The sequence below is a fragment of the Notothenia rossii genome (genome assembly GCF_949606895.1).
Source record: "Notothenia rossii genome assembly, chromosome: 11".
In the NCBI taxonomy this organism is placed as follows: Eukaryota; Metazoa; Chordata; class Actinopteri; order Perciformes; family Nototheniidae; genus Notothenia; species Notothenia rossii.
The window spans coordinates 41,854,209-41,874,847 of record NC_136910.1 but is presented as its reverse complement, the minus strand read 5'-3'; the positions used below and the strand labels follow the sequence as shown (position 1 = coordinate 41,874,847).

At 40.7% G+C, this 20,639-nt stretch overlaps 1 protein-coding gene across 2 annotated transcripts in view; it reads left to right on the top strand.

Moving 5' to 3' along the window:
* Nucleotides 1-20,639, top strand: part of LOC307024757 (glutathione hydrolase 1 proenzyme-like) — a 47,692-nt gene that overhangs the window by 18,816 nt on the left and 8,237 nt on the right. The window contains exons 2-9 of one of the 2 annotated variants that reach the window (XM_079659148.1): nt 7,855-7,914; nt 15,370-15,574; nt 16,164-16,294; nt 16,428-16,517; nt 17,036-17,228; nt 17,337-17,497; nt 17,955-18,104; nt 19,811-19,947. In XM_079659148.1, coding sequence (XP_079515274.1) covers nt 15,408-15,574; nt 16,164-16,294; nt 16,428-16,517; nt 17,036-17,228; nt 17,337-17,497; nt 17,955-18,104; nt 19,811-19,947 — 1,029 coding nt within the window. In that variant the 5' untranslated portion in view covers nt 7,855-7,914; nt 15,370-15,407. Of the gene's footprint in view, nt 1-7,854; nt 7,915-14,437; nt 14,522-15,369; nt 15,575-16,163; nt 16,295-16,427; nt 16,518-17,035; nt 17,229-17,336; nt 17,498-17,954; nt 18,105-19,810; nt 19,948-20,639 lie in introns of those variants that run through there. The other variant, XM_079659147.1, reaches the window with a different exon arrangement.

Sequence of the window (20,639 nt, the reverse complement as noted above, 5' to 3'; positions counted from 1 at the left end):
ATGTACATGATCTTTAGTTTGCTAGTTATTACGAAGATTACTTCAGGAAATTGTGTCCATTCAACGTTTTCATTGTTACCAAGGTGGTTGCTAGGGATGCTGCTAGATATGTTATTTTCCCCTGTGCAATTCTCCATTTACTCAACAATAACACACAATTATCCTTGTGTTTATTTATTTGTTTGATTAATAAACACAAGTTGGAGTCCGTCAGGACCGAGGGTCGGAGCAGCTCATTTGCTTTTAGAGAATATTACACCCGGAAGTAAGTATTCTCTCCGCTTCGCTTGACAAACCCTGTGATAGTCCTCAAGCTCTGTGATTGGATGTTTGAGTGTGCTCCGAGGGTTACGCCGAGCGTCGAACAGCACTTGAAATGGGATCTTTAACAAAAATTGGCTTGATAAATCATGCTCTAAAGAAAAAAATCTACTAAATAATCTAAACCTAACTCAACTTATTAAAGAGCCTACTCGTATTACACCCCGGTCTCAAACTCTTCTTGACTGGATACTGGCTTCTCATCCTGACAGATTTTCCAAGTCTGGTATCATGTCAGACTGTTTTAGTGACCATTGTGTTGTTTACTGTGTGTGGAAAATTAAAATTCCGAAAGTGCCCCCTAAGTTGATTAGTATCAGACAATATAAAAAACTGAATCTTGACTTATTTTTGAATGATTTACTTGCTATTAACTGGGACAGATTTCAGTTAATACCTTATGTTCAAGATGCATGGGATTTTTTTCTCTCCGAGTTCACAAAAGTAGTAGATAAACATGCACCATGGAAAACTATTAAGGTAAAGGGTAGACATCTCCCCTGGATCAGTCCTGAACTTATTGACCTCTTTAGGAAAAGGGACAAAGCATGGACAACATACCATCTGACAAGAGACAATGCTGACTGGGAAATATATAGAAAACTGAGAAATCTAAGCAAAACTAAAACTTCTAATGCCAAAGCTATTTACTACAGAGAATGCCTGACTGGTGACTTTAAAAATCCCAAAGAATTCTGGAGAAAAATTAAAACAATTACTAACATCTCTGAAAAACATTCAATTAATCAAATTAATCAAATTAAGCTTGATGGCAATATTCTACATGATCCACTATCTATTTCCCAGGTCTTCAACAATCATTTCTCGTCTGTCTGCTCCTCGCTTCTCCCTGACAGTCAACCGACTACCAGTTCTCCTGGTAATATGCCACCTTGTACCAGTTCTTTTTCCTTTCGGAAAATACGACCAACTGAAGTGCAGAAAGTAATTTGTGAATTAAAGGTAAGCAGTGGTGCTGGACTTGATGGGGTTGAAAATCGTTTTCTCAAGCTAGCCGCCAATATTATTATGTACCCTCTTACTGATTTATTCAACCTGTCACTTGTCTCCAGCGAACTACCACTTATCTGGAAATATGCACGTATTATTCCTCTTCATAAAAGTGGTGATCAGCTTGATTGCAATAATTACAGGCCTATCTCCATCCTATGCTCTGTTGCCAAAATATTTGAAAAAATCATCTTTAACCAACTTTCACTATACCTTAGTATTAACAACATTCTCACACCCCTTCAATCTGGTTTTAGATCAAATCATTCTACAGCTACTGCCCTACTTAAATTCACAAATGATGTGTTCTCTGCAGCTGATAGAGGGGAGTTAACTGGTGCCATCTTTATTGATCTTACCAAAGCTTTTGATGTTGTTGATCGCTATTTACTACTTGATAAATTATATGCTATTGGACTTTCTAGAAGTGCATTACTTTGGTTTAGCTCATATTTACATAATCGAAAACAGTGTGTTATTTTGAATGGGAAAAGTTCTGATCTCCTTATACAGCATAGTGGAGTACCTCAGGGCTCTACACTTGGACCACTACTTTTCACCATTTATATAAACAATTTGCCCTCCATTTTTCAAAACTGTAATGTTCATCTATATGCAGATGATACCGTTATTTACACATCAAAACCAAATCTCTCTCAAATTCAAGTTTCACTCCAGTCAGATTTCACCCTCCTGCAAGACTGGCTATTCCAGAACAAGTTACTTTTGAACAAAACTAAATCCTTCTCTATGATCTTTGGTACCCGACACAAACTCAAATCTTTGACTGGCTCATGTGATATTTCTTGCAATGATGGTACAATTCTGCATAGAGTTGACAGTTTTAAATATTTAGGGGTATGGCTTGACTCTAACCTTTCATTCAAACCTCATATTGATCATATACTGCATAAAGTAAACTTTGGTCTCGGTACTCTTTACCGCTCTCGGCACTGTTTTACCTTAAAAGTTAGGAAAAAACTTGCTACCCAACTGCTATTTCCCTTATTAGACTATTGTGACGTTGTTTATCTCAATGCTCCGAAATCTGTTCTAGCCCCGCTAAACATTGCTTACAATAGAATGTGTAGATTTATTCTCGGTTGTGATTTCCATACACACCACTGTGCACTGTACCTAAACCTCAATCTCCCTTCTCCTGATTTGAGAAGACATTTGCACTGGCTTGAGTTCATTTATAAAAGTTTCAACTTTAATTATCCCCCATATTTGAAACAGTATCTCTTTCGTTTTACATCAACCCACCAAGTTAGACATACCTCTCAGCTCTTCTTCACCGTTCCTCTAGTTAAAAAGGACATTGGCAAAAGAGCCTTCAAATTTAAAGCTCCTGCTGATTGGAATAACTTACCTGCTACCATCAGATCTCTCCCTACTCTGACTTTGTTCAAGCGTGCATTGTCGTCTCACCTCAAGGTTGAATGTTTTTGTATGACCTGAAGTACTTTATTTATTGTTTAAGGGTTGTTGAGGCTCCATCTTATTTCACCATCTCCTCATGAGATGACCCACCTATTGCCCATTTCTAAGTCTTTATTTCTAAGTCTTTATTGTTATGATTTTGTATATATAGTACAGCTACTCTACTTTACTCTACCCAATGATATGCATTCAATGTAACCGCCTATAATGTATTACCATGTGCTGTATGCTTAGGCTGAATGTTTGTAATTTCTTGGTTATTTCTTCCGATGTATGTGTGTGAATGTTGTTTGTATGTTGTACTTGTTTGTTATTTGTTTTCTTGGGACCCCCTTGAAAACGAGGTGATTCACCTCAAGGGGTTTATCCTAATAAAGAAATTTGAATATGGAACCACGCAGACTGTCCAAAACTGGATTTGAACGGGCCCACCCCGTCCCCCCCTCCCCCAGGAACACTCAAATGTAAAACATATAATTAATAAATGGGTGAAAATTGCTTGTGCCCATAATGGGCAGCATTAATATATACCCACATGACAGCTAAGGTCAGAAGAGCTTTATTTAACAGCTGGTCTTATGTCTGTGACCCCTCCTGTTGTATTGCTGCTGCCAAAAAGGTCTGTCAATTTGCGACATTTATTTTCTTCACCTGCGAGTGACTTCACCTTTTTCTCTCTTGCTTTCTCGACCCCACCTTTTTCTTTTCGTTTTCTTTGATTTTTATCCATGTTTTTTCATTCTCCCCGTCTGCCGCGGCGTCTAATCGGTCTAATCCCTTCTCTTCGTGTGTCCGGTCTTTTTTCTTCTTCGTGTGGGATTATTTGACAGATAAGAACCACACAACTGCATTAGCGGCCGCTGTCGGCCGTCAGCGCAATCTAAATGATGACGTTAAACTATTTTTTAAAGGGCCGGCCGGCCGTCCACGGCCCTTGGCGACCGGCCGTTCTGTGGTTCTCCAGATTCTACAGATGGCCAGTCCGCCCCTGAGTGAGAGTGTGTTGGCTCTGTGCGCAAGCAGACCGCTGCACACGCTATCTGCCTCGCTCAATCTCTCTCTCTCTCTATCGCTCAACCCACTCCACCCTGTGTGCGCTCCTCAAGTTTCCTTGCGTGCTTGCCCAAGTTGGCACAGCGTTACAAATGTGCCACAAAACCAACCAATGGATGTAGCCTATAATAAGACCGTCAACAGCCTTATGGCAACCTAAAATCTATGACCTAAAACCCCTCTGTATCCGTAACAACAATTCACGAGCGCCTCCCTCACCCCCCCTGTGAGGATTTGCAGTTCTGTTTGTTATTGTCTGTCTGTCTGTCTTCCTGGCTGGGTGTGGCTGACCCACTTCTGTTTCCCGCCATCTCACCTCCTCAGCTGTGGCTCATCATCCGGATTACTCTAATCACCTTCACCTGCATATATACCCGGTTACTCCATCCAGTATTCACCAGTTCGTCAGTTAACCACGCTGGTAAACACGACTTTGGTTAAACAGTTTAGTCCATCTACTCTGTTTGTTTCTGCTACTTACCTGTGATCTCTTTGTCCAGTATCCATCTGCCTACTCCTCTGCCTGCCACGTCCAGCCTCCGATTCCTCGTCTGAGTTTCCTCCGTGCTTCCACGCACACCAGCTCGAACCTGTCTGCTCTCGCCAGTTCTGGATCCCCGGCTCTCCTCGCCTGTGTTCCTCCGTGCATCTCCGCACCTCCGCTGGTAACAAATCCTGGCCCGGATTATATGGACATTAATCCCTCCGTTATTCTCCGTTGGATTTGTTGGTTTAATAAACCTTTTTACCAACTAAACTCTGTGTCCTCTACCTGGTGTTCAGCATTTGGAGTTCAGTCCTGTAAACTCTTGAGAGCGTAACAGTATGAACTGGTCCAAAATGAACTCCGCTGACACTGGATCGGATCCCGCCGCTGTTCAACACGCCCTTTCAGCTCAGGGAATTCTTCTGGGCCAACATGAGCAGATGATCCGAGCCTTAGTTGACAGCAATCAGTCCATGGCGTTACACATCTCGAACCTTGCTGCTCAGATCACTACCCTGAGTTCTTCTGCTGCATTTCCTGCTCCCTCCATTCCACCTCAGGATTTCACTCCATGCCGGGATTTCCCCATTGCCGACCCTGAGCCTTTCCATGGAGAGGTGGAGAAATGCAGAGGATTTCTGTTCCAATGCAACACGGTATTTCGCCAGCGCCCCTTGTCTTTTTCTTCTGAGGTGACTAAGATAAACTATGTGTTGAGTTTGCTTCGTGTAAGAACTTTAACCTGGGCCGAAGCATTGAGTTCCTCTGTGGATTATGACACTCTTTCCTTTGGAGTTTTTTCTGGAAATTTTTCCACTGTTTTTGACCATCCCGAACACTCTGGCTCAGCTGCTAGTCGTCTGCTAAATCTACATCAACGGTCTCGAACCGTAGCAGATTACTCTATCGAGTTTCACACACTGGCGGCAGAAGCCCTATGGGACGAAGCGGCTTTAAGGGCTGTGTTTGTTAGGGGATTGAAGGATCAACTGAAGAATGAGCTGGCTGCTAGAGAGGAGCCTGCTGACCTCCAATCTTTAATCTCCTGGGTGTCTCGTCTCGACAGCCGGCTACGGGAGCGCCGTGCTGAGCGTGTGCACCTTTCACCTTTTGTTTTGCCTATTAAGTCAAACAGCTCTCCCTCTGTGTCCAGACCATCTGACTTCACCTCACCACCTTGCGTGCTCACGTTGCTAAGGAGGAAGCTATGCAGTTGGGACGCGCTGGATTATCCCCTGAGGAGCGCCTTCGACGCATGAGGTCTGGAGAGTGCCTGTATTGTGGGAAGGTTGGGCATATCCTTTCTGGCTGTCCTGTCCGCCTGCATGGTATCCCGGCAGACATCGTCTCCGACCGTGGTCCTCAATTCACCTCCCAGGTCTGGAAGACGTTTTGTCATTCTCTCGGTGCATCTGTCAGTCTGACTTCAGGTTACCATCCCCAGTCAAACGGCCAAACTGAAAGGGCAAATTAGGATTTGGAATCTGCTCTCCGTTGGGTTGCCAACCGCAATCAGTCTACCTGGAGTTCTCATCTACCATGGATTGAGTATTCCCACAATGCTCTAACATCTTCTGCAACTGGTGTCTCCCCATTCGAAGCCTCCTTAGGGTATCAGCCACCCCTGTTTCATGAAGAGGAGAATGAGTTGTCTGTTCCATCCGTCCAAAGACACATTCTTCGTTGCCGTAAGGTTTGGAGGGACACTCGCTCTGCCCGTCTTCTGACTTCCTCCAGAAATCATAGATCAGCTAACCGCCACAGACATGTCGCTCCACCTTATGCCCCTGGACAGCCGGTTTGGTTGTCTTCTAAGGATGTTCCCCTCCTTACGGAGTCGAAGAAGTTGTCCCCTTGGTTCATTGGTCCCTTTCCCATTGAACGCATCATCAACCACTCTGCTGTCCGCCTGGGGCTCCCCAGGACCATGACAATTCATCCAACCTTTCATGTTTCCCAAATCAAGCCAGTCCACACCAGTGACCTGTGCCCTCCGGCCATTCCCCCTCCCCCCCCCCCCCGAGTCATCGATGATCATCCTACCTACACTGTGTGTCGGCTGATGGATGTCAGGCGTTGGGGCAGGGGCTTCCAGTACCTGGTTGATTGGGAGGGTTACAACTTAGAGTAACGTTGCTGGGTGCCTCTGTCACGCATCATGGACCCTGTCATGGTGAGGGAGTTCCACAGGGCTCATCCTGACAAAGCTGGTGGTCGCCAGGAGGCACCCGTTGAGGGGGGGGTACTGTGAGGATTTGCAGTTCTCCCTCCTTCTCCTCCTCTTTGTTTTATGTTTGTTATTGTCTGTCTGTCTGTCTGTCTGTGTGTCTGTCTACCTAGCTGGGTGTGGCTGACCCACTTCTGTTTCCCGCCATCTCACCTCCTCAGCTGTGGCTCATCATCCGGATTACACTAATCACCTTCACCTGCATATATACCCGGGTTCCTCCATCCAGTATTCACCAGTTCGTCAGTTAACCACGCTGGTAAACACGACTTTGGTTAAACAGTTTAGTGCATCTACTCTGTTTGTTTCTGCTACTTACCTGTGATCTCTTTGTCCAGTATCCATCTGCCTACTCCTCTGCCTGCCACGTCCAGCCTCCGACTCCTCGTCTGAGTTTCCTCCGTGCTTCCACGCACACCAGCTCGAACCTGTCTGCTCTTGCCAGCTCTGGATCCCCGGCTCTCCTCGCCTGTGTTCCTCCGTGCATCTCCGCACCTCCGCTGGTAACAAATCCTGGCCCGGATTATATGGACATTAATCCCTCCGTTATTCTCCGTTGGATTTGTTGGTTTAATAAACCTTTTTACCAACTAAACTCTGTGTCCTCTATCTTGTGTTCAGCATTTGGAGTTCAGTCCTGTAAACTCGTGAGAGCGTAACACCCCCGTTGACAAATCTCGAGCGTCTAACAGCCCCCACCCCCCGTTGACAATGCAAACTTCCCGGGAAATGACGTATGTGTGCCGCCGGGTCTGTCACATTGAGGATGCTTCCTATGCCCATTGTTGTGGAAACTTTCCCTCGTCAACAATCTGGAGATGTAGGCCTACTAATAATAAAATTGGTCTGATACAAAACAGAGTTGTCTTTGTTGGTTCTTTATTTGATGCTTCAAAGGTACATGTCTCACAGAGTACAGAGTAGTCTGCAGGAGTGCACACAATAGTCACAGAATGGCGAAGCTTATATACAGGATATGGCGGGCAGACAGAGTTTTGTGCAGCTAGGCGGAATGCCTAAGACATGTTGTTTCACACAGATGTCTCATATTGCGATGTGGTGTGAAACAAAGATATGAAAGTTGAACATTTGTGTGAGGAGAAGTAGTTTCAACATAGTTTGCGAAATCAGCCCTGTGGCCTTGAAGCGCTTGAGAATAACAACACTTATGGGGGCATGCAGAGAAAATGGCACATATCAGGAAATGGTACAGTGGTGTAGACAATGTTTTAGAAGCATTTGGTTTTACCATATAATGTAACATAATAAATTGCCAATACACCATGACAATAAGCCTTTTACCTATCAACAGCCGCAGTTCCTGGTGTATGCACGTGAGCAGCCTGTTGCTGAGGGCCCGAGAGGAATAAAGGTAAGATACATTATTGTAAACAAACAGGAAGCTTTATCTTAATCATTCTCGTGGTACAATGTTGACTCCAATGTAAGGTTTTACGTGTCCTGGGTTTAACTCGTTGTAGCCTTTAATTGCAGAAAGAACTTTGTTCTTTTAGGCAGGCGACACATTCTTTTTTTATATGAATTGTTTGTGTAGAGTTTTGAAGCTGGTTAAATAATAGGCGATTCAGGCTCAGAATTGGAAAGGCTTATATTTGGCAAACTATCTTACTTGTTTTAAACACCACCGAGGACTTTATTATGTTATTAACATCCATTTGATGAACCTACTGGCCAATAAACAGCACTGGAATCAGGGGACGAATGGATGATGCATTTTGATGGAAAAAACTATTTCTAATAACTAACTAAGCTACAGGAAAAGCAGTTCACCAATGCTGGGTGATTATGTTATTGTTATTTAATTGAAAATTGAAATGCAGGTTACTCATTGTTTAGCGTTTTGCAAGAAACCACAAATGATGTGAATTTACATGGATAAATGATACAAAGTTTATCACAAAAAGTGCAAACAAGCAACCACAATGTAAATCATCTGTACGTTTCTGTAGATTGATTTCATACTTTTGCTGTGACCTTTTTAATAATGTAATGCAAGGCCATCAACTGTTACTAACAAATACTGTACGCACCCTGCCAGCTGCAGCCCGAGGCTTTTGATTTTTTTTTAAAATAAACTAGCCAAGATGACCCTTTTAATCCCCTACTCCAGGGCTCATCTATGCTTACCTACCTCTACAACTTTAAAATATCTACTTAAATGTCATATGATCTGATATTACCGTAAAATAGTCGCTATGTCATATTATTAAAGAACACTATCTTATAGCAGGCCATCATATAGCAGGCTATACTATTTGGTTGATCATTGACCGATAATGACCTAGTAAGATATTAACAGGGTTCACATACATTGTTTAACTGGATTGTCTTACTTAAATCAAAAGCTGTCAATAAGAGTCACATTCTTAAATAACATCTATTTTGACAAAGTATTTCATTTTTCTAGTTTGAACTTTTTGCATACATAAACGTATATCTTACATTTCCTTTGTGAGAGAGTTACGCACACATCTGTCATCTCAAAACATTCTATTGCAGCATTTTATCTGTTTTATGTATATATATATATATATATATATATATGTTGCACTGTTGGAGGAGCCTGTGACCTACGTTTTTCATTGACATATCTACACTGTATCTTAGTAACACAATCAAAAGCAAAAAAAGCATTAATGTTAACAAAGCATCAAATGGCTGACTCCTGAGATCCTTAATGTCCCCCTAACATGACACTTAGACTATGTACATCATCCAGGGATCAACACCAGTAAATACAACTCTCTTTGTCCGATCTTCAAGCTTCAAAGGGCGGCCTCATGAGCTCTGTAATGTCCCCCTAACATGGGATTTAGACTATTTACATCATCCAAGGAAACACACCTGTAAATACACCTCTCTTTCCCCGCTCCAAGTGCCTCAAAGGGCGGCCTCATGAGCTCCGTAAAGTCCCCTAAAAATGTCACTTAGTCTATTTACATCATCCAGGGAAACATACCAGTAAATACACCTCTCTTTATCCGCTCCCAGAGCCTTGAAGGGCGGACTCAAGAGAGAGAGTGGGAGGGAGTTGTGTGAGGGGGCGTGTGTGAGAGAGAGAGACAGAGGCCATTTCTCAATCGCGAGGATACTGGCTTGGTAGTCGCATACTTCCAAGTCACTTCCTTCAGAAACGAAGCAAGTATACTTCCAAGCCACGGCTTCGGAAAACAAAGAAGAATGGAACAGGCTAACAAGTGTGCCACTCTCTCTAACAGTTTCAACATAAACTGTACCGAAAATAAATACCTCACGATGTCTATCTAATTATGAACTTGCTTTACTTTCACAGAACACATTTTTGGTGATAACAAATGCAACAAAGTAACATATTTATCAACACATGTTCTACGCCACTACATATTTACATTTAAATGTGTGCTGTGCTGCGTCGGTTCAGCCATTCTCCACAAGGGTTTTTGAAATTGGTCCGTGCGCAAAGCATTGTGGGGATTTGAAGTACGCGAAGTCTACCCATGTGCAGCCTCGAAATTACCCCCAAACCAAGGACGTGGCCTCGGTGGAATTCCAAGTATACTGGAGATTGGAACAGTCCTTCGGCGGCACTCGATGACGTAGTATCCTTGAAATATTGGCTTGGAAGCCAGTTTCCTCGCGATTGAGAAACGGCTAGAGAGAGAGAGCGGGAGGGATAGCAAGCAGGGGTGGAGCAGGGGTGGAGGAAGGAAAAAAGAAAGGGGGAGATATGATTTTTATATTTTTTATATTTAAAAAAATAAACTAGCCAAGATGACCCTTTTAATCCCCTATTGACACTCCAGGGCTCATCTATGCTTACCTACCTCTACAACTTTAAAAATATCTACTTAAATGTCATATGATCTGATATTACCGTAAACGAGTCGCTATGTCATATTATTACAGTTTTTCTCAATTGCTAACACACTAAAATGCGACATAAAGCACAATTATTTTAACTGACACTCAAAGAGCAAAACATTGGCTCAAATCTCCAAAACTCTAAACACGTTTTCAGCTTTGCACACAATTTGCAAATCAACATGGCACTTTTTGCAAACCACTGCACACGTTTCTCCACGTAAGACACAGGAATCTGACATAAAGTCACGTGTTAGCACATACATAACACTGATATTCAAAATGCCTCACACATGGACCAATAATCAAGAAACACGTTCCACCTGACCAAACACGTGATAGCATAATTGTTGGCTCATCAATCAGGATGTTAGCACTTTTAAAAGACCAGAGGTGAGTACTTTCTTACAGCAACAATGGAAGCCAACATGGAAGCAAGAGCAAGAGGAAGAGGAAGAGGAAGAGGAAGAGCTGGGCTGAGAGTGAGAGGAGAAGGAAGAGTACTCTCTGATGAAATGAAATGTTATCAACCATGGTTTGACGATGAGAGAGGCTGGACAGAGGGTTCAGCCTAATCTAAGACGATTTACTTTTGCCTTTGTAATCCGGACACTTAGACTTGAAAACAGGTTAGTTCCCAGTTTTTAGCTCTGCATAATTCATGATATATCAGTGCTTATATCTGTTGTGTGAAACATATTCATTACTGTAGTTGAATTGTTGGCAAGTTGCATACTATAACTGTACAAAAATCCTGCACATTTTACTGTGGTAAACTTACTTTTATGCAACACAGACACTGACCATCCACTATATCTTTGTTGTTTATCTGAAGGACTGAGAAACAAAGAGGTGCAGGTGGAAGGCTAAGGATTTTTTATGAGACACAGGCAGCAGCAGTTACAAACTGGGTTTTGACAAACAATGCCATCACACTTAGAGAGATCCGAAGCATAGTAAGTATGTGCTGAGATGCATGTTGCACAATGTTATTTTTGAATAAAATATGTTTTTTTTTCAACAACTCATTTGTATTTCTTCATTTACTGTATTTCTGTAAATTCAAGCAATCTTTCTCTGCAGAAACCTCTATGTACAGAGCATAGCCCATAAAAGATGAAAGTGCTTTAGATTATGCTCAGCAGTGTGTAGTTGGGTGGTCAAACCATCTAGTATTATGAATGAAGTCTGTTATATTTGGTGCTAAAGTTTGCATTTGGTAAGTGTTTATGCAGTTTTGAGAGCAGTTCTTAATTTAGCAGGAGAAATGAGGTGTTTTGCACTTTGGGTGTGGGGTTTTGTGAATTGTGTTTAGTGTTATGAGAAACTGAGAAATTAAAAGAAAATGTGTGTTAGCAATCGAGAAAAACTGTAATAAAGAACACTATCTTATAGCAGGCCATCTTATAGCTTATATACGTATATATAATAGATAGATAGATAGATAGATAGATAGATATATATCTATATATAGATATATATATATAGATATATAGATATATATAGATATATAGATAGATATAGCCATCTTATAGTAGGCTATACTATTTGGTTGATCATTGACCGATTGTGACCAAGTAAGATATTACAGTTTTTCTCGATTGCTAACACACATTTTTTTTTAATTGCTCAGTTTCTCAGAACACTAAACACAATTCACAAAACCACACACGCCAAGTGCCAAACACCTAATTTCTCCTGCTAAATGAAGAACTGCACTCAAAACTACATAAACACTTACCAAATGCAAACGTTTACACCAAATATAACACACTTCATTCATAATACTATATTGTTTGACCACCCAACTGGACACTGCTGAGCATAATCTAAAGCACTTTCATCTGTTTTGGGCTATGCTCTGTACATAGAGGTTTCAGCGGAAAAGTTGCTTGAGTTTACAGAAATACAGTAAATGAAGAAATACAAATGAGTTGTTGAAAAAATCATATTTTATTCAAAACTAACATTGTGCAACACGCATCTCAGCACATAGTTACTATGCTTCGGATCTCTCTAAGTGTGATGCATTGTTTGCCAAAACCCAGTTTGTAACTGCTGCTTCCTGTGCCTCATTGGAAATGCTTAGCCTTCCACCTGCACCTCTTTGTTTCTCAGTCCTTCAGATAAACAACAAAGATATAGTGGTTGGTCAGTGTCTGTGTTGCATACAAGTAAGTTTACCACAGTACATTGTGCAGGATTTTTGTACAGTTATAGTATGCAACATGCCAACAATTCAATTACAGTAATGAAGTAAATACGTTTCACACAACAGATATAAGCACTGATATATCATGAGTTATGCAGAGCTACAAACTAACTAACCTGTTTTCAAGTCTACAGTAAGTGTCCGGATTACAGAGGCGACAGCAAATCGGCTTGGATTAGGCTGAACCCTCTGTCCAGCCTCTCTCATCGTCAAACCATGGTTGATAACATTTCATTTCATTAGAGAGTATTCTTCTTTGTCCACGTCCTCTCCCTCCAGCTCTACCTCTTATTCTTCCTCCTCTCACTCCCAGCCCACCTCTTCCTCCTCCTCTCACTCTCAGCCCAGCTCTTCCTCTTCCTCTTGCTTCCATGTTGGCTTCCATTGTTACTGTAAGAAATTAGTCACCTGTGGTCTTTTTATAGTGCTAACATCCTGATTGATGAACCAACAATTATGCTATCAGGTGTTTGGTCAGGTGGAACGTGTTTCTTGATCATTGGTCCATGTGTGAGGCATTTTGAATATCAGTGTTTTAAACCTGCTAACATGTGACTGCATGTGAGATTCCTGTGTCTTACGTGGAGAAACGTGTGCAGTGGTTTGCAGAAAGTGCCATGTTGATTTGCAAATTGTGTGAGAAGCTGAAAACGTGTTTAGAGTTTTGGAGATTTGAGCTGATGTTTTGCTCTTTGAGTGTCAGTTAAAATAATTGTGCTTTATGTATCATTTTAGTGTGTTAGCAATCGAGAAAAACTGTAACAGGGTTCACATGAAAGGGCTGATCAAGTCTTACATGTTGATATCAAGTCTTATCATCCCTTGTTGCGCCATATCCTTATCAGGGCTATATCTGGTTGATCATTGACCGCTCATGACCTAGTAAGATCATTGACCGATCATGACCTAGTAAAATATTAACAGGGTTACATCAAAGGGCTTATCAACCGCTATGGGGCAACATTTTGCACAAACAAGTCATAAAAGATAAGGGGGGTTCAAAGGTGACCTAGTAAAATATTAACAGGGTCACATCAAATGGGCTTATCTGCCGCTACAGGGCAATGTTCACACAAACAAGTCATAAAAGATAAGGGGTTCAAAGGTCAGAATAGATAAGAGGGTCAAAGGTCTGATTTCAGAGTGACAGGTGACACTTCAAAGGGATTTTTGCCGGTTTTTGGGGGCGGGACTTCCGGTTTTAGGGTCATAAATCATTCCTTATCAGGGTCATAAATCAAAATCGGACAGAAACCGGTGTCTTATAACTACTGTTGTTACTTACTTTTGACATTTTTCACCTGTGGGCCCATGTTGTAACATAACACAGAGATCTTACTCCCTGATAATAACAATTTACAGTTTTTTTCAGTTGCTAACAAAAACAAATCTCACATAAAGCATCATTATTTAAACTCATACTCAAAGAGCAAAACCTGAGCTCAAATCTCCAAAACTCTAAACACATTTTCAGCTCTGCACCCAATTTGCAATTCAACTTGGCACTTTTTGCAAAACACTGCACACGGTTCTCTAAGTAAGACACAGAAATCTGACATATTCATTTGTTTGCCATTTTCAAAAAACTGCCATTAAAAATGCTACACACATGAACCAATCAACAAATACACATGCCAAATGACCGTAAACACCAAACTGCTTTATTGTTGACTCATTTATCAGGATGTAAGCAATAGAAAAAGGCTTCATGTAAGACATTTATAAAAACAACAACGGATATATGGACAGCAGAAAGAGGAAGAGGAAGGATAAGAGTGAGAGGGAGGGGGAAATGAAGTAAGTTGAAGAGTTATTTGCAGCAAAACGGTTGAAGCTGTTTGACTGTCAGGCTAAAGGGGATGCATCTTCTGCAGGTTGATGAGGAGCTGTAGCCAGACCCAGCTAGGTAGTACAATTCTGCCAAAGTATTTATCTCTCCTCTGTTTTTTCTTAAAATATTTGTTGTATTTATTTTTCATCAAAGTTTTCCTTTCACTTTACTGTATTTGACAAAGGCATAATTTCTGTGTACACAACTTTAACTATGTGTTGTGCAGGAATGTTGCACCAATTTGTTTTGGAGAAAAACAAAAGTATAACAACTGTTTATTTGTGTTTCTGCACATATTTCTGTAGACTTTAACAAACTTTTTATGTTGAATTCTCTACATACGGATCACCATAAAAGATAAGGGTGCTTTAGAAGAACCACAGTGTGTAGTTGGTTGGACAAAGTGTATTGTTCTATAAATGAAGTGTGTGCCATTTGGGGCAAAGGTTAGGTTTTGTTAAGTGTGTATGTAGTTTTGAGTGCAGTGCTTCATTTTGCAAGATATATGAGGTGTTTTGCACTTTGGGTGTGTGGATTTGTGAATTGTGTTAAGTGTTTTGACAAAATGTTGTTTTGTTTTAGCAATTGAAATAAAACTGTAAAGAAATCCTCCAGTCAAACGTCCTAAAATGTTTATTCTACAAATCAAATTTTGTAGAGTAAACAAAGAAAGACAAATCCTGGCTTTCATTTGTAAATTCAAAAGTTTCCATAAAAACTGAACAAAGATCAGAAAACATGTGGGTTATAAAATGGCATAACATTTCTTCCAAATGTATTTATTCTGTTGATAATACAATATTATTTTATTTTGTGATGTGTGAATCTGGTTTGCTTTGTTTCAGATGTAACAAAACGCAGCTCTGCAGCTGCCTTTGCATACATTACAGGTTTAATTTATAAAAATGTTTACTTCCTGACAGGTATTTCATAAAGCATTTATTGTTCCTGCGCCACAAAGATGAAGAAGATAAATATATGTTTGGCCCTGGCCCTGCTGCTGTTAGTGTCATTCTTCAAATTGTGGTGGGTCTTCTATGGTGAGGGGAAAAGGAAGATACCGGCTGAGCATGTGTACCAGAAGGCAGCGGTGGCAGCAGACGCTGGGCCGTGTTCAGAGGTCGGCAGGTGAGAGCGCGCACACACTCGAACATCTTGAAGGGAAGACATGTTGCTCTTCTGTAATCCGACTCACACATGCATAAACACAGGCATGAAAACTGCTTGCCTTGCAAATCCATGTGAACATGTTTTATTCTTTTCAAACAAGAATAATAAATGCTATTTGGGGTTTTCCCTTTGTCATGTGTTTTGTGCATGTAAATGGTCTGCAAAGGCAAAAATCCCAGAGTTCCCTCCAGAGGGAGTTTCTCTCCCACACACTCCCCCCTTGCCTAAAATGCCTCCATTGGACTCCTTTGTTTACTTCAGTAACATAATGACATCACTATGTAACACACGCACTTCTATTGGCTAGCGTTTATTTCAGACAGAAGGTGAAATGTGGTGCTGCAGCACAGGCAGTATGAGAAAAATAAAGCACTTTTTGAACATTAAAGCATGTAAACATGTCGCAGTAGAGGCACAACATACAAATGTCAGCCTGAAAAGGAGCATATGTCCTCTTTAAAGTCTTTACTGTCCTCTTTAAGGTCTTTAGTGCAAAAACTAATCCTCCACCCCTTCCCTTCTTGTGTTTTAATACATTTTACCGCAGAGACATACTGATGAAAGGGGGCTCTGCAGTAGATGCCTCTATAGCTGCTTTACTGTGTGTTGGACTTATGAACGCTCACAGTATGGGCATCGGAGGAGGACTCTTCCTAACCATCTACGACGCCACAACTGGTACAACTTTACTAAAACATGCCTCACCACCACTAAAGCTTCTTCTGTTTCCTTAATCACTGAAGCTACAAACTCATACCATTTGCTCATCATCTTAATCCTAAATGTAATTCCTGATTTGTGACGTACATAGGACTGGTTGAGACGATTGACGCCAGGGTGACGGCTCCACGCTATGCAACGCAGGACATGTTTGGGAACAGTAAACATTTATCCCAGGAGGGTAATGTTTATCCGTTGCTATCAGACGTAGAAAAGAGCTGGCGGAAGTTTCAGTTAATATTATGAAAGACCTAATAGTGAAAGACAAAAGAGAAAGTGCACTTTCACATCTGTAGAATTCAGTCTTCTTGACTGCAAATGAATTTCTTAAAAAAAGAAAGAATCAGTTGCAAACTAATGTAAAATAGTTAGGGGAAGAATCACATTTGAATGACCTTAAAGGGTTTAGCCCATTCTATACTAATTGACCAGCACTTGCAATGGTTTGACTTGTTTGAAATGAATATATCTGCATTTTCCTTGTTCTGAGCAGTTTGTAAGTTTTTATTGTAAGTTGCTTTGGATAAAAGTGTCAGCTAAATGTAATGTGTAATATTTATGAGCTCTAAACCCGGAAAAAAATAAAACAGTTTGGGTCTTCCAGGTCAAATCCCACAGTAGTATTTTTACCAGTGCCCTACAAATTGTCCAAATAATTTATGAGGCAATAATCTCAATCTTAATTTCCATGGTCGGTAGGAGGGTTGTCTGTTGCTGTACCTGGAGAGATTCGAGGTTATGAAATGGCGCACAAACGACACGGCAAACTGCCTTGGAGGGACTTGTTCCAGCCGAGCATTGCTCTTGCAGTAAATGGTTTTCCTTTGGGCAGGGCACTCGCCTCTGCTCTGTCCAGCAAAAGGGAAACCATCAGAAATGACATAGCTCTTTGGTGAGAGGCAACCGAAGAAGCCTTGTATCATTTTATGATAACCTCACTGGCATACTAATTTAAAGCATGCCATATTAAAATCTGCATCTTTATTGTTCTCCTTTTCAGTGAAGTGTTTTGTGGGGGAAATGGTGACATCCTGAAAGAGAATGACACCATCAAATTTACCAAGCTTGCAGAAACGTACAGGAAAATAGCAGAGGAGGGTCCTAATGCTTTCTACCATGGACCACTGGCCCAGAGCCTTGTGGATGATATTCAGGCAGCAGGTAGTATTCTTATTTTTTATTTATTTTGGGATATTGTTGAAAGACGATGAGCATAGAATATATAAATATATTGAATCATATTGGTTTAGACATGTTGATGTCATTGTTAGAATAAAATGCATGATAGCAGTAGCAAGTTTCCACTTTTGTCCTACATAGTAAAACAGTTTAAATCGTTTTTTAATTTATTTTACAATCAAAAAAGTTATTTCTGCAGATTATATCATTCCTCCCTACCCACAGAGCAAAGTAATCTCACACACAAGGACATTATGGTTATCATCCTTACTGCCAAGTTTCTTATCACTAAAATTCATTTACTTAAAAGGCTTCAGGAGATATAATACAATATGCTAACATGCACCTCTCTTGGCACAGCTCATTTCCATTTAAGGATGATTTGTTTTTCCAGCCATGTCTTAGTGTGTATTCACAGTGTGTGTCAATCCGTGTTTAGGCGGCATCGTCACAATGGAGGATCTGAAGAATTATGCGCCTGTCTTGGACGAGAACCCTTTAAGGGTGGATGTGGGGGAGTACAACATGGCTGTTCCCAATGCCCCCGCTAGCGGCCCTGTGCTCTCACTGATATTAAACATCTTGAATGGTAAGCCTTGAGTGGGAGTGCTTTAATGTGAGATGCCTTCACTTTACCAGTCACTCTCTCAGACTCCACTGAGGGCATGTGGCTCTACTGTACAGTAAATCTACTAAATAAAAGCAATGTTGACTTTAAGTTAGCTAACTAGGTATCTAAAGCATGCACTACTATAATATGTCATGAATCATGAGATGTAGCACTGAAACACTCTTTATTTCTCATATTAAATCAGGCAGAAGATGTGTGAAACTGTTATCGTGCTGCAAAAACTCAAACTCAAACTGTCAATGTTTGTCTGTTTTTACCGCGACCATAATTCTTCCCGTCGTACATAAATTCATGGCTCACACATATTTTCCCAGCCTAAAACGACAGTCGGATACCGATTTGAGCATTGAAGCAAATGTTGCCATTTCTTAAAATTCATACTGGTCATTAAAATGTCTTTTTGAAATGCTTTTTCAATGAGGGATGCTTGTAATGAAAGTGTGCTAGAAAGTAAATGTACACTGTGGAATAAAGTTTGCATAGAGTATTGTGGATTTTGTCCCTCATCCCTTTTAAAAATCACATTGAAAGTGATCTTTTGAAGACCAGTATAACCATTATGAACTATAACATGACAACCTCATTTAGGAACCTGACCATTCTTTGAGGACAGACTTGGAACATATTGAACCTTTCCTTTAATGGCTTTACTGACCCCAGCCTTTCATCCAGCAGCACCAGCCATATTGAAATATGTGCTTCTGGGAAAAATATTAAAAAGTTATTGGATGGTTTGCCATTACATTTAGTACAGACATTCATGCAGGGCGGTCATTAGGGTGCAATTCATTATGGTGATTTACTCGGCTGCAAGGGCAATTTTGAACTTAAAAGTTGTGCTCAATGTCACTAAGACAACCTGTAATGCTGTGGTTGTCTTGACTAAAATACAAAATCAAGAACATCACATCAAAGAAGGAATGGTAACATTTTTTTAATGTGCTCAAGACAAGATTGATGCCACTAATGTAACTTTATGCTAAGTATGATTGTCTGCTAACGCAGCATAGCATTACGATTAGAAAAAATAGTAAACAGCTTGTCTGTCAAAAGGTAATCATATTTTTTTCTTTAAATTAAAATGTTGGATTTTGTGGATGAAAAAATCTATCTAATAACCAACTATGAATCTGCAAATTGCCATATTTACACTTTGATATGTGATCAGTGTCTGTTCTCCAGGATAAGACAATAAACTTCCGTCTAAGTAATTAATCTCTGTGAACCTTTCCTTTCCTCTGACCGGCCACCCACACACGGCGGTCCCCTGCCTCACACGCTAACACTAATTTTACCAATGTACCTCTAATTGGACACAGTCCAGTGGTGGAAGCTCCACGTACACATTTCAGTGCCTTCCCAAAACTTTCATCCCGCTGATTTACTTTGACTCCTGCCTCTGTCTGACTGCTGAAACCCATCAAACTAAAACTCTCTCTTCCCTCAGCCTCTCCTCCTGTTCCCCCTGCTGCTGTCAGCTCAGGGTAATACCCATAGTCTGGTCACAACGGCTTTTAGACTAAATAAAAACACAGGAACAGAAACAGCTGGATCAAATGCATTATAGCTGTCTCCTCTCCTATACCTGAACAGCATCTGAATGGAGACAGATGAGTGAAGCTGTGAAGTAAACGTGTGACTGATGATTGTTGTATTTTCTACAGGGTACAACTTCACCGCAGAAAGCGTGTCAAGCACAGAGAAGAAGATCCTAACCTACCATCGCATCGTGGAGGCTTTTCGTTTTGCGTACGCAAAGAGGACCTCACTTGGGGATCCAAAGTTTCTCAACATCACAGATGTAAGGTCTTGGTATCTGCTCAAAACAGTTAAAGGGTTGGTTTTAGATTCTGTGGTAATTTAGTGTATTTCCCCTCTTGGCTAATCGGGTTGTGATGACACCATTGCTTCAGAGCTTAGGTGGGGAATTGCACACCAAGGTTATTGTGATCCTCTTGAAGACTTAATTTCAGCAGATATTGTCAGCCAGGAACTCTTGTCTTTAAGCCCTGCTGAGACCTCTTTGCTGTCTTTGATTTACTGGGATTTCTGAAACCTACACTGTAAAATGTTTGGCTGTAAAATTACAGTAAATTACTGGCTACTAGTTGCATGGATTTCACAGTAATTGATTGTAAATATTTCACAGTAATTTACTGTAGATATTTGACAGTAAATTAGAATAAAAGTACAACTAAATACTGTGACTTTACAGTGGTCGTGCCCATGGAATTACTGTGATATAGCAGTACAGAGCTGTATTATGGTACCTTGCTGTAGGCTACATAGATTACAGTAATTACCTGTATTTTCACACTATTACTGTAGAAGTAATGCAACACACTAGCCAGTAATTTACTGTAAATATAAAAATGTAAATAATATGATAATATATTGTAAATTTGACTAGTTAACTGGGATTGTACCATAACTACACAATTCAATCAGCTCAATCAACAAAGAAAAACAAAGAAAATGCCCATTTTAAAGGTG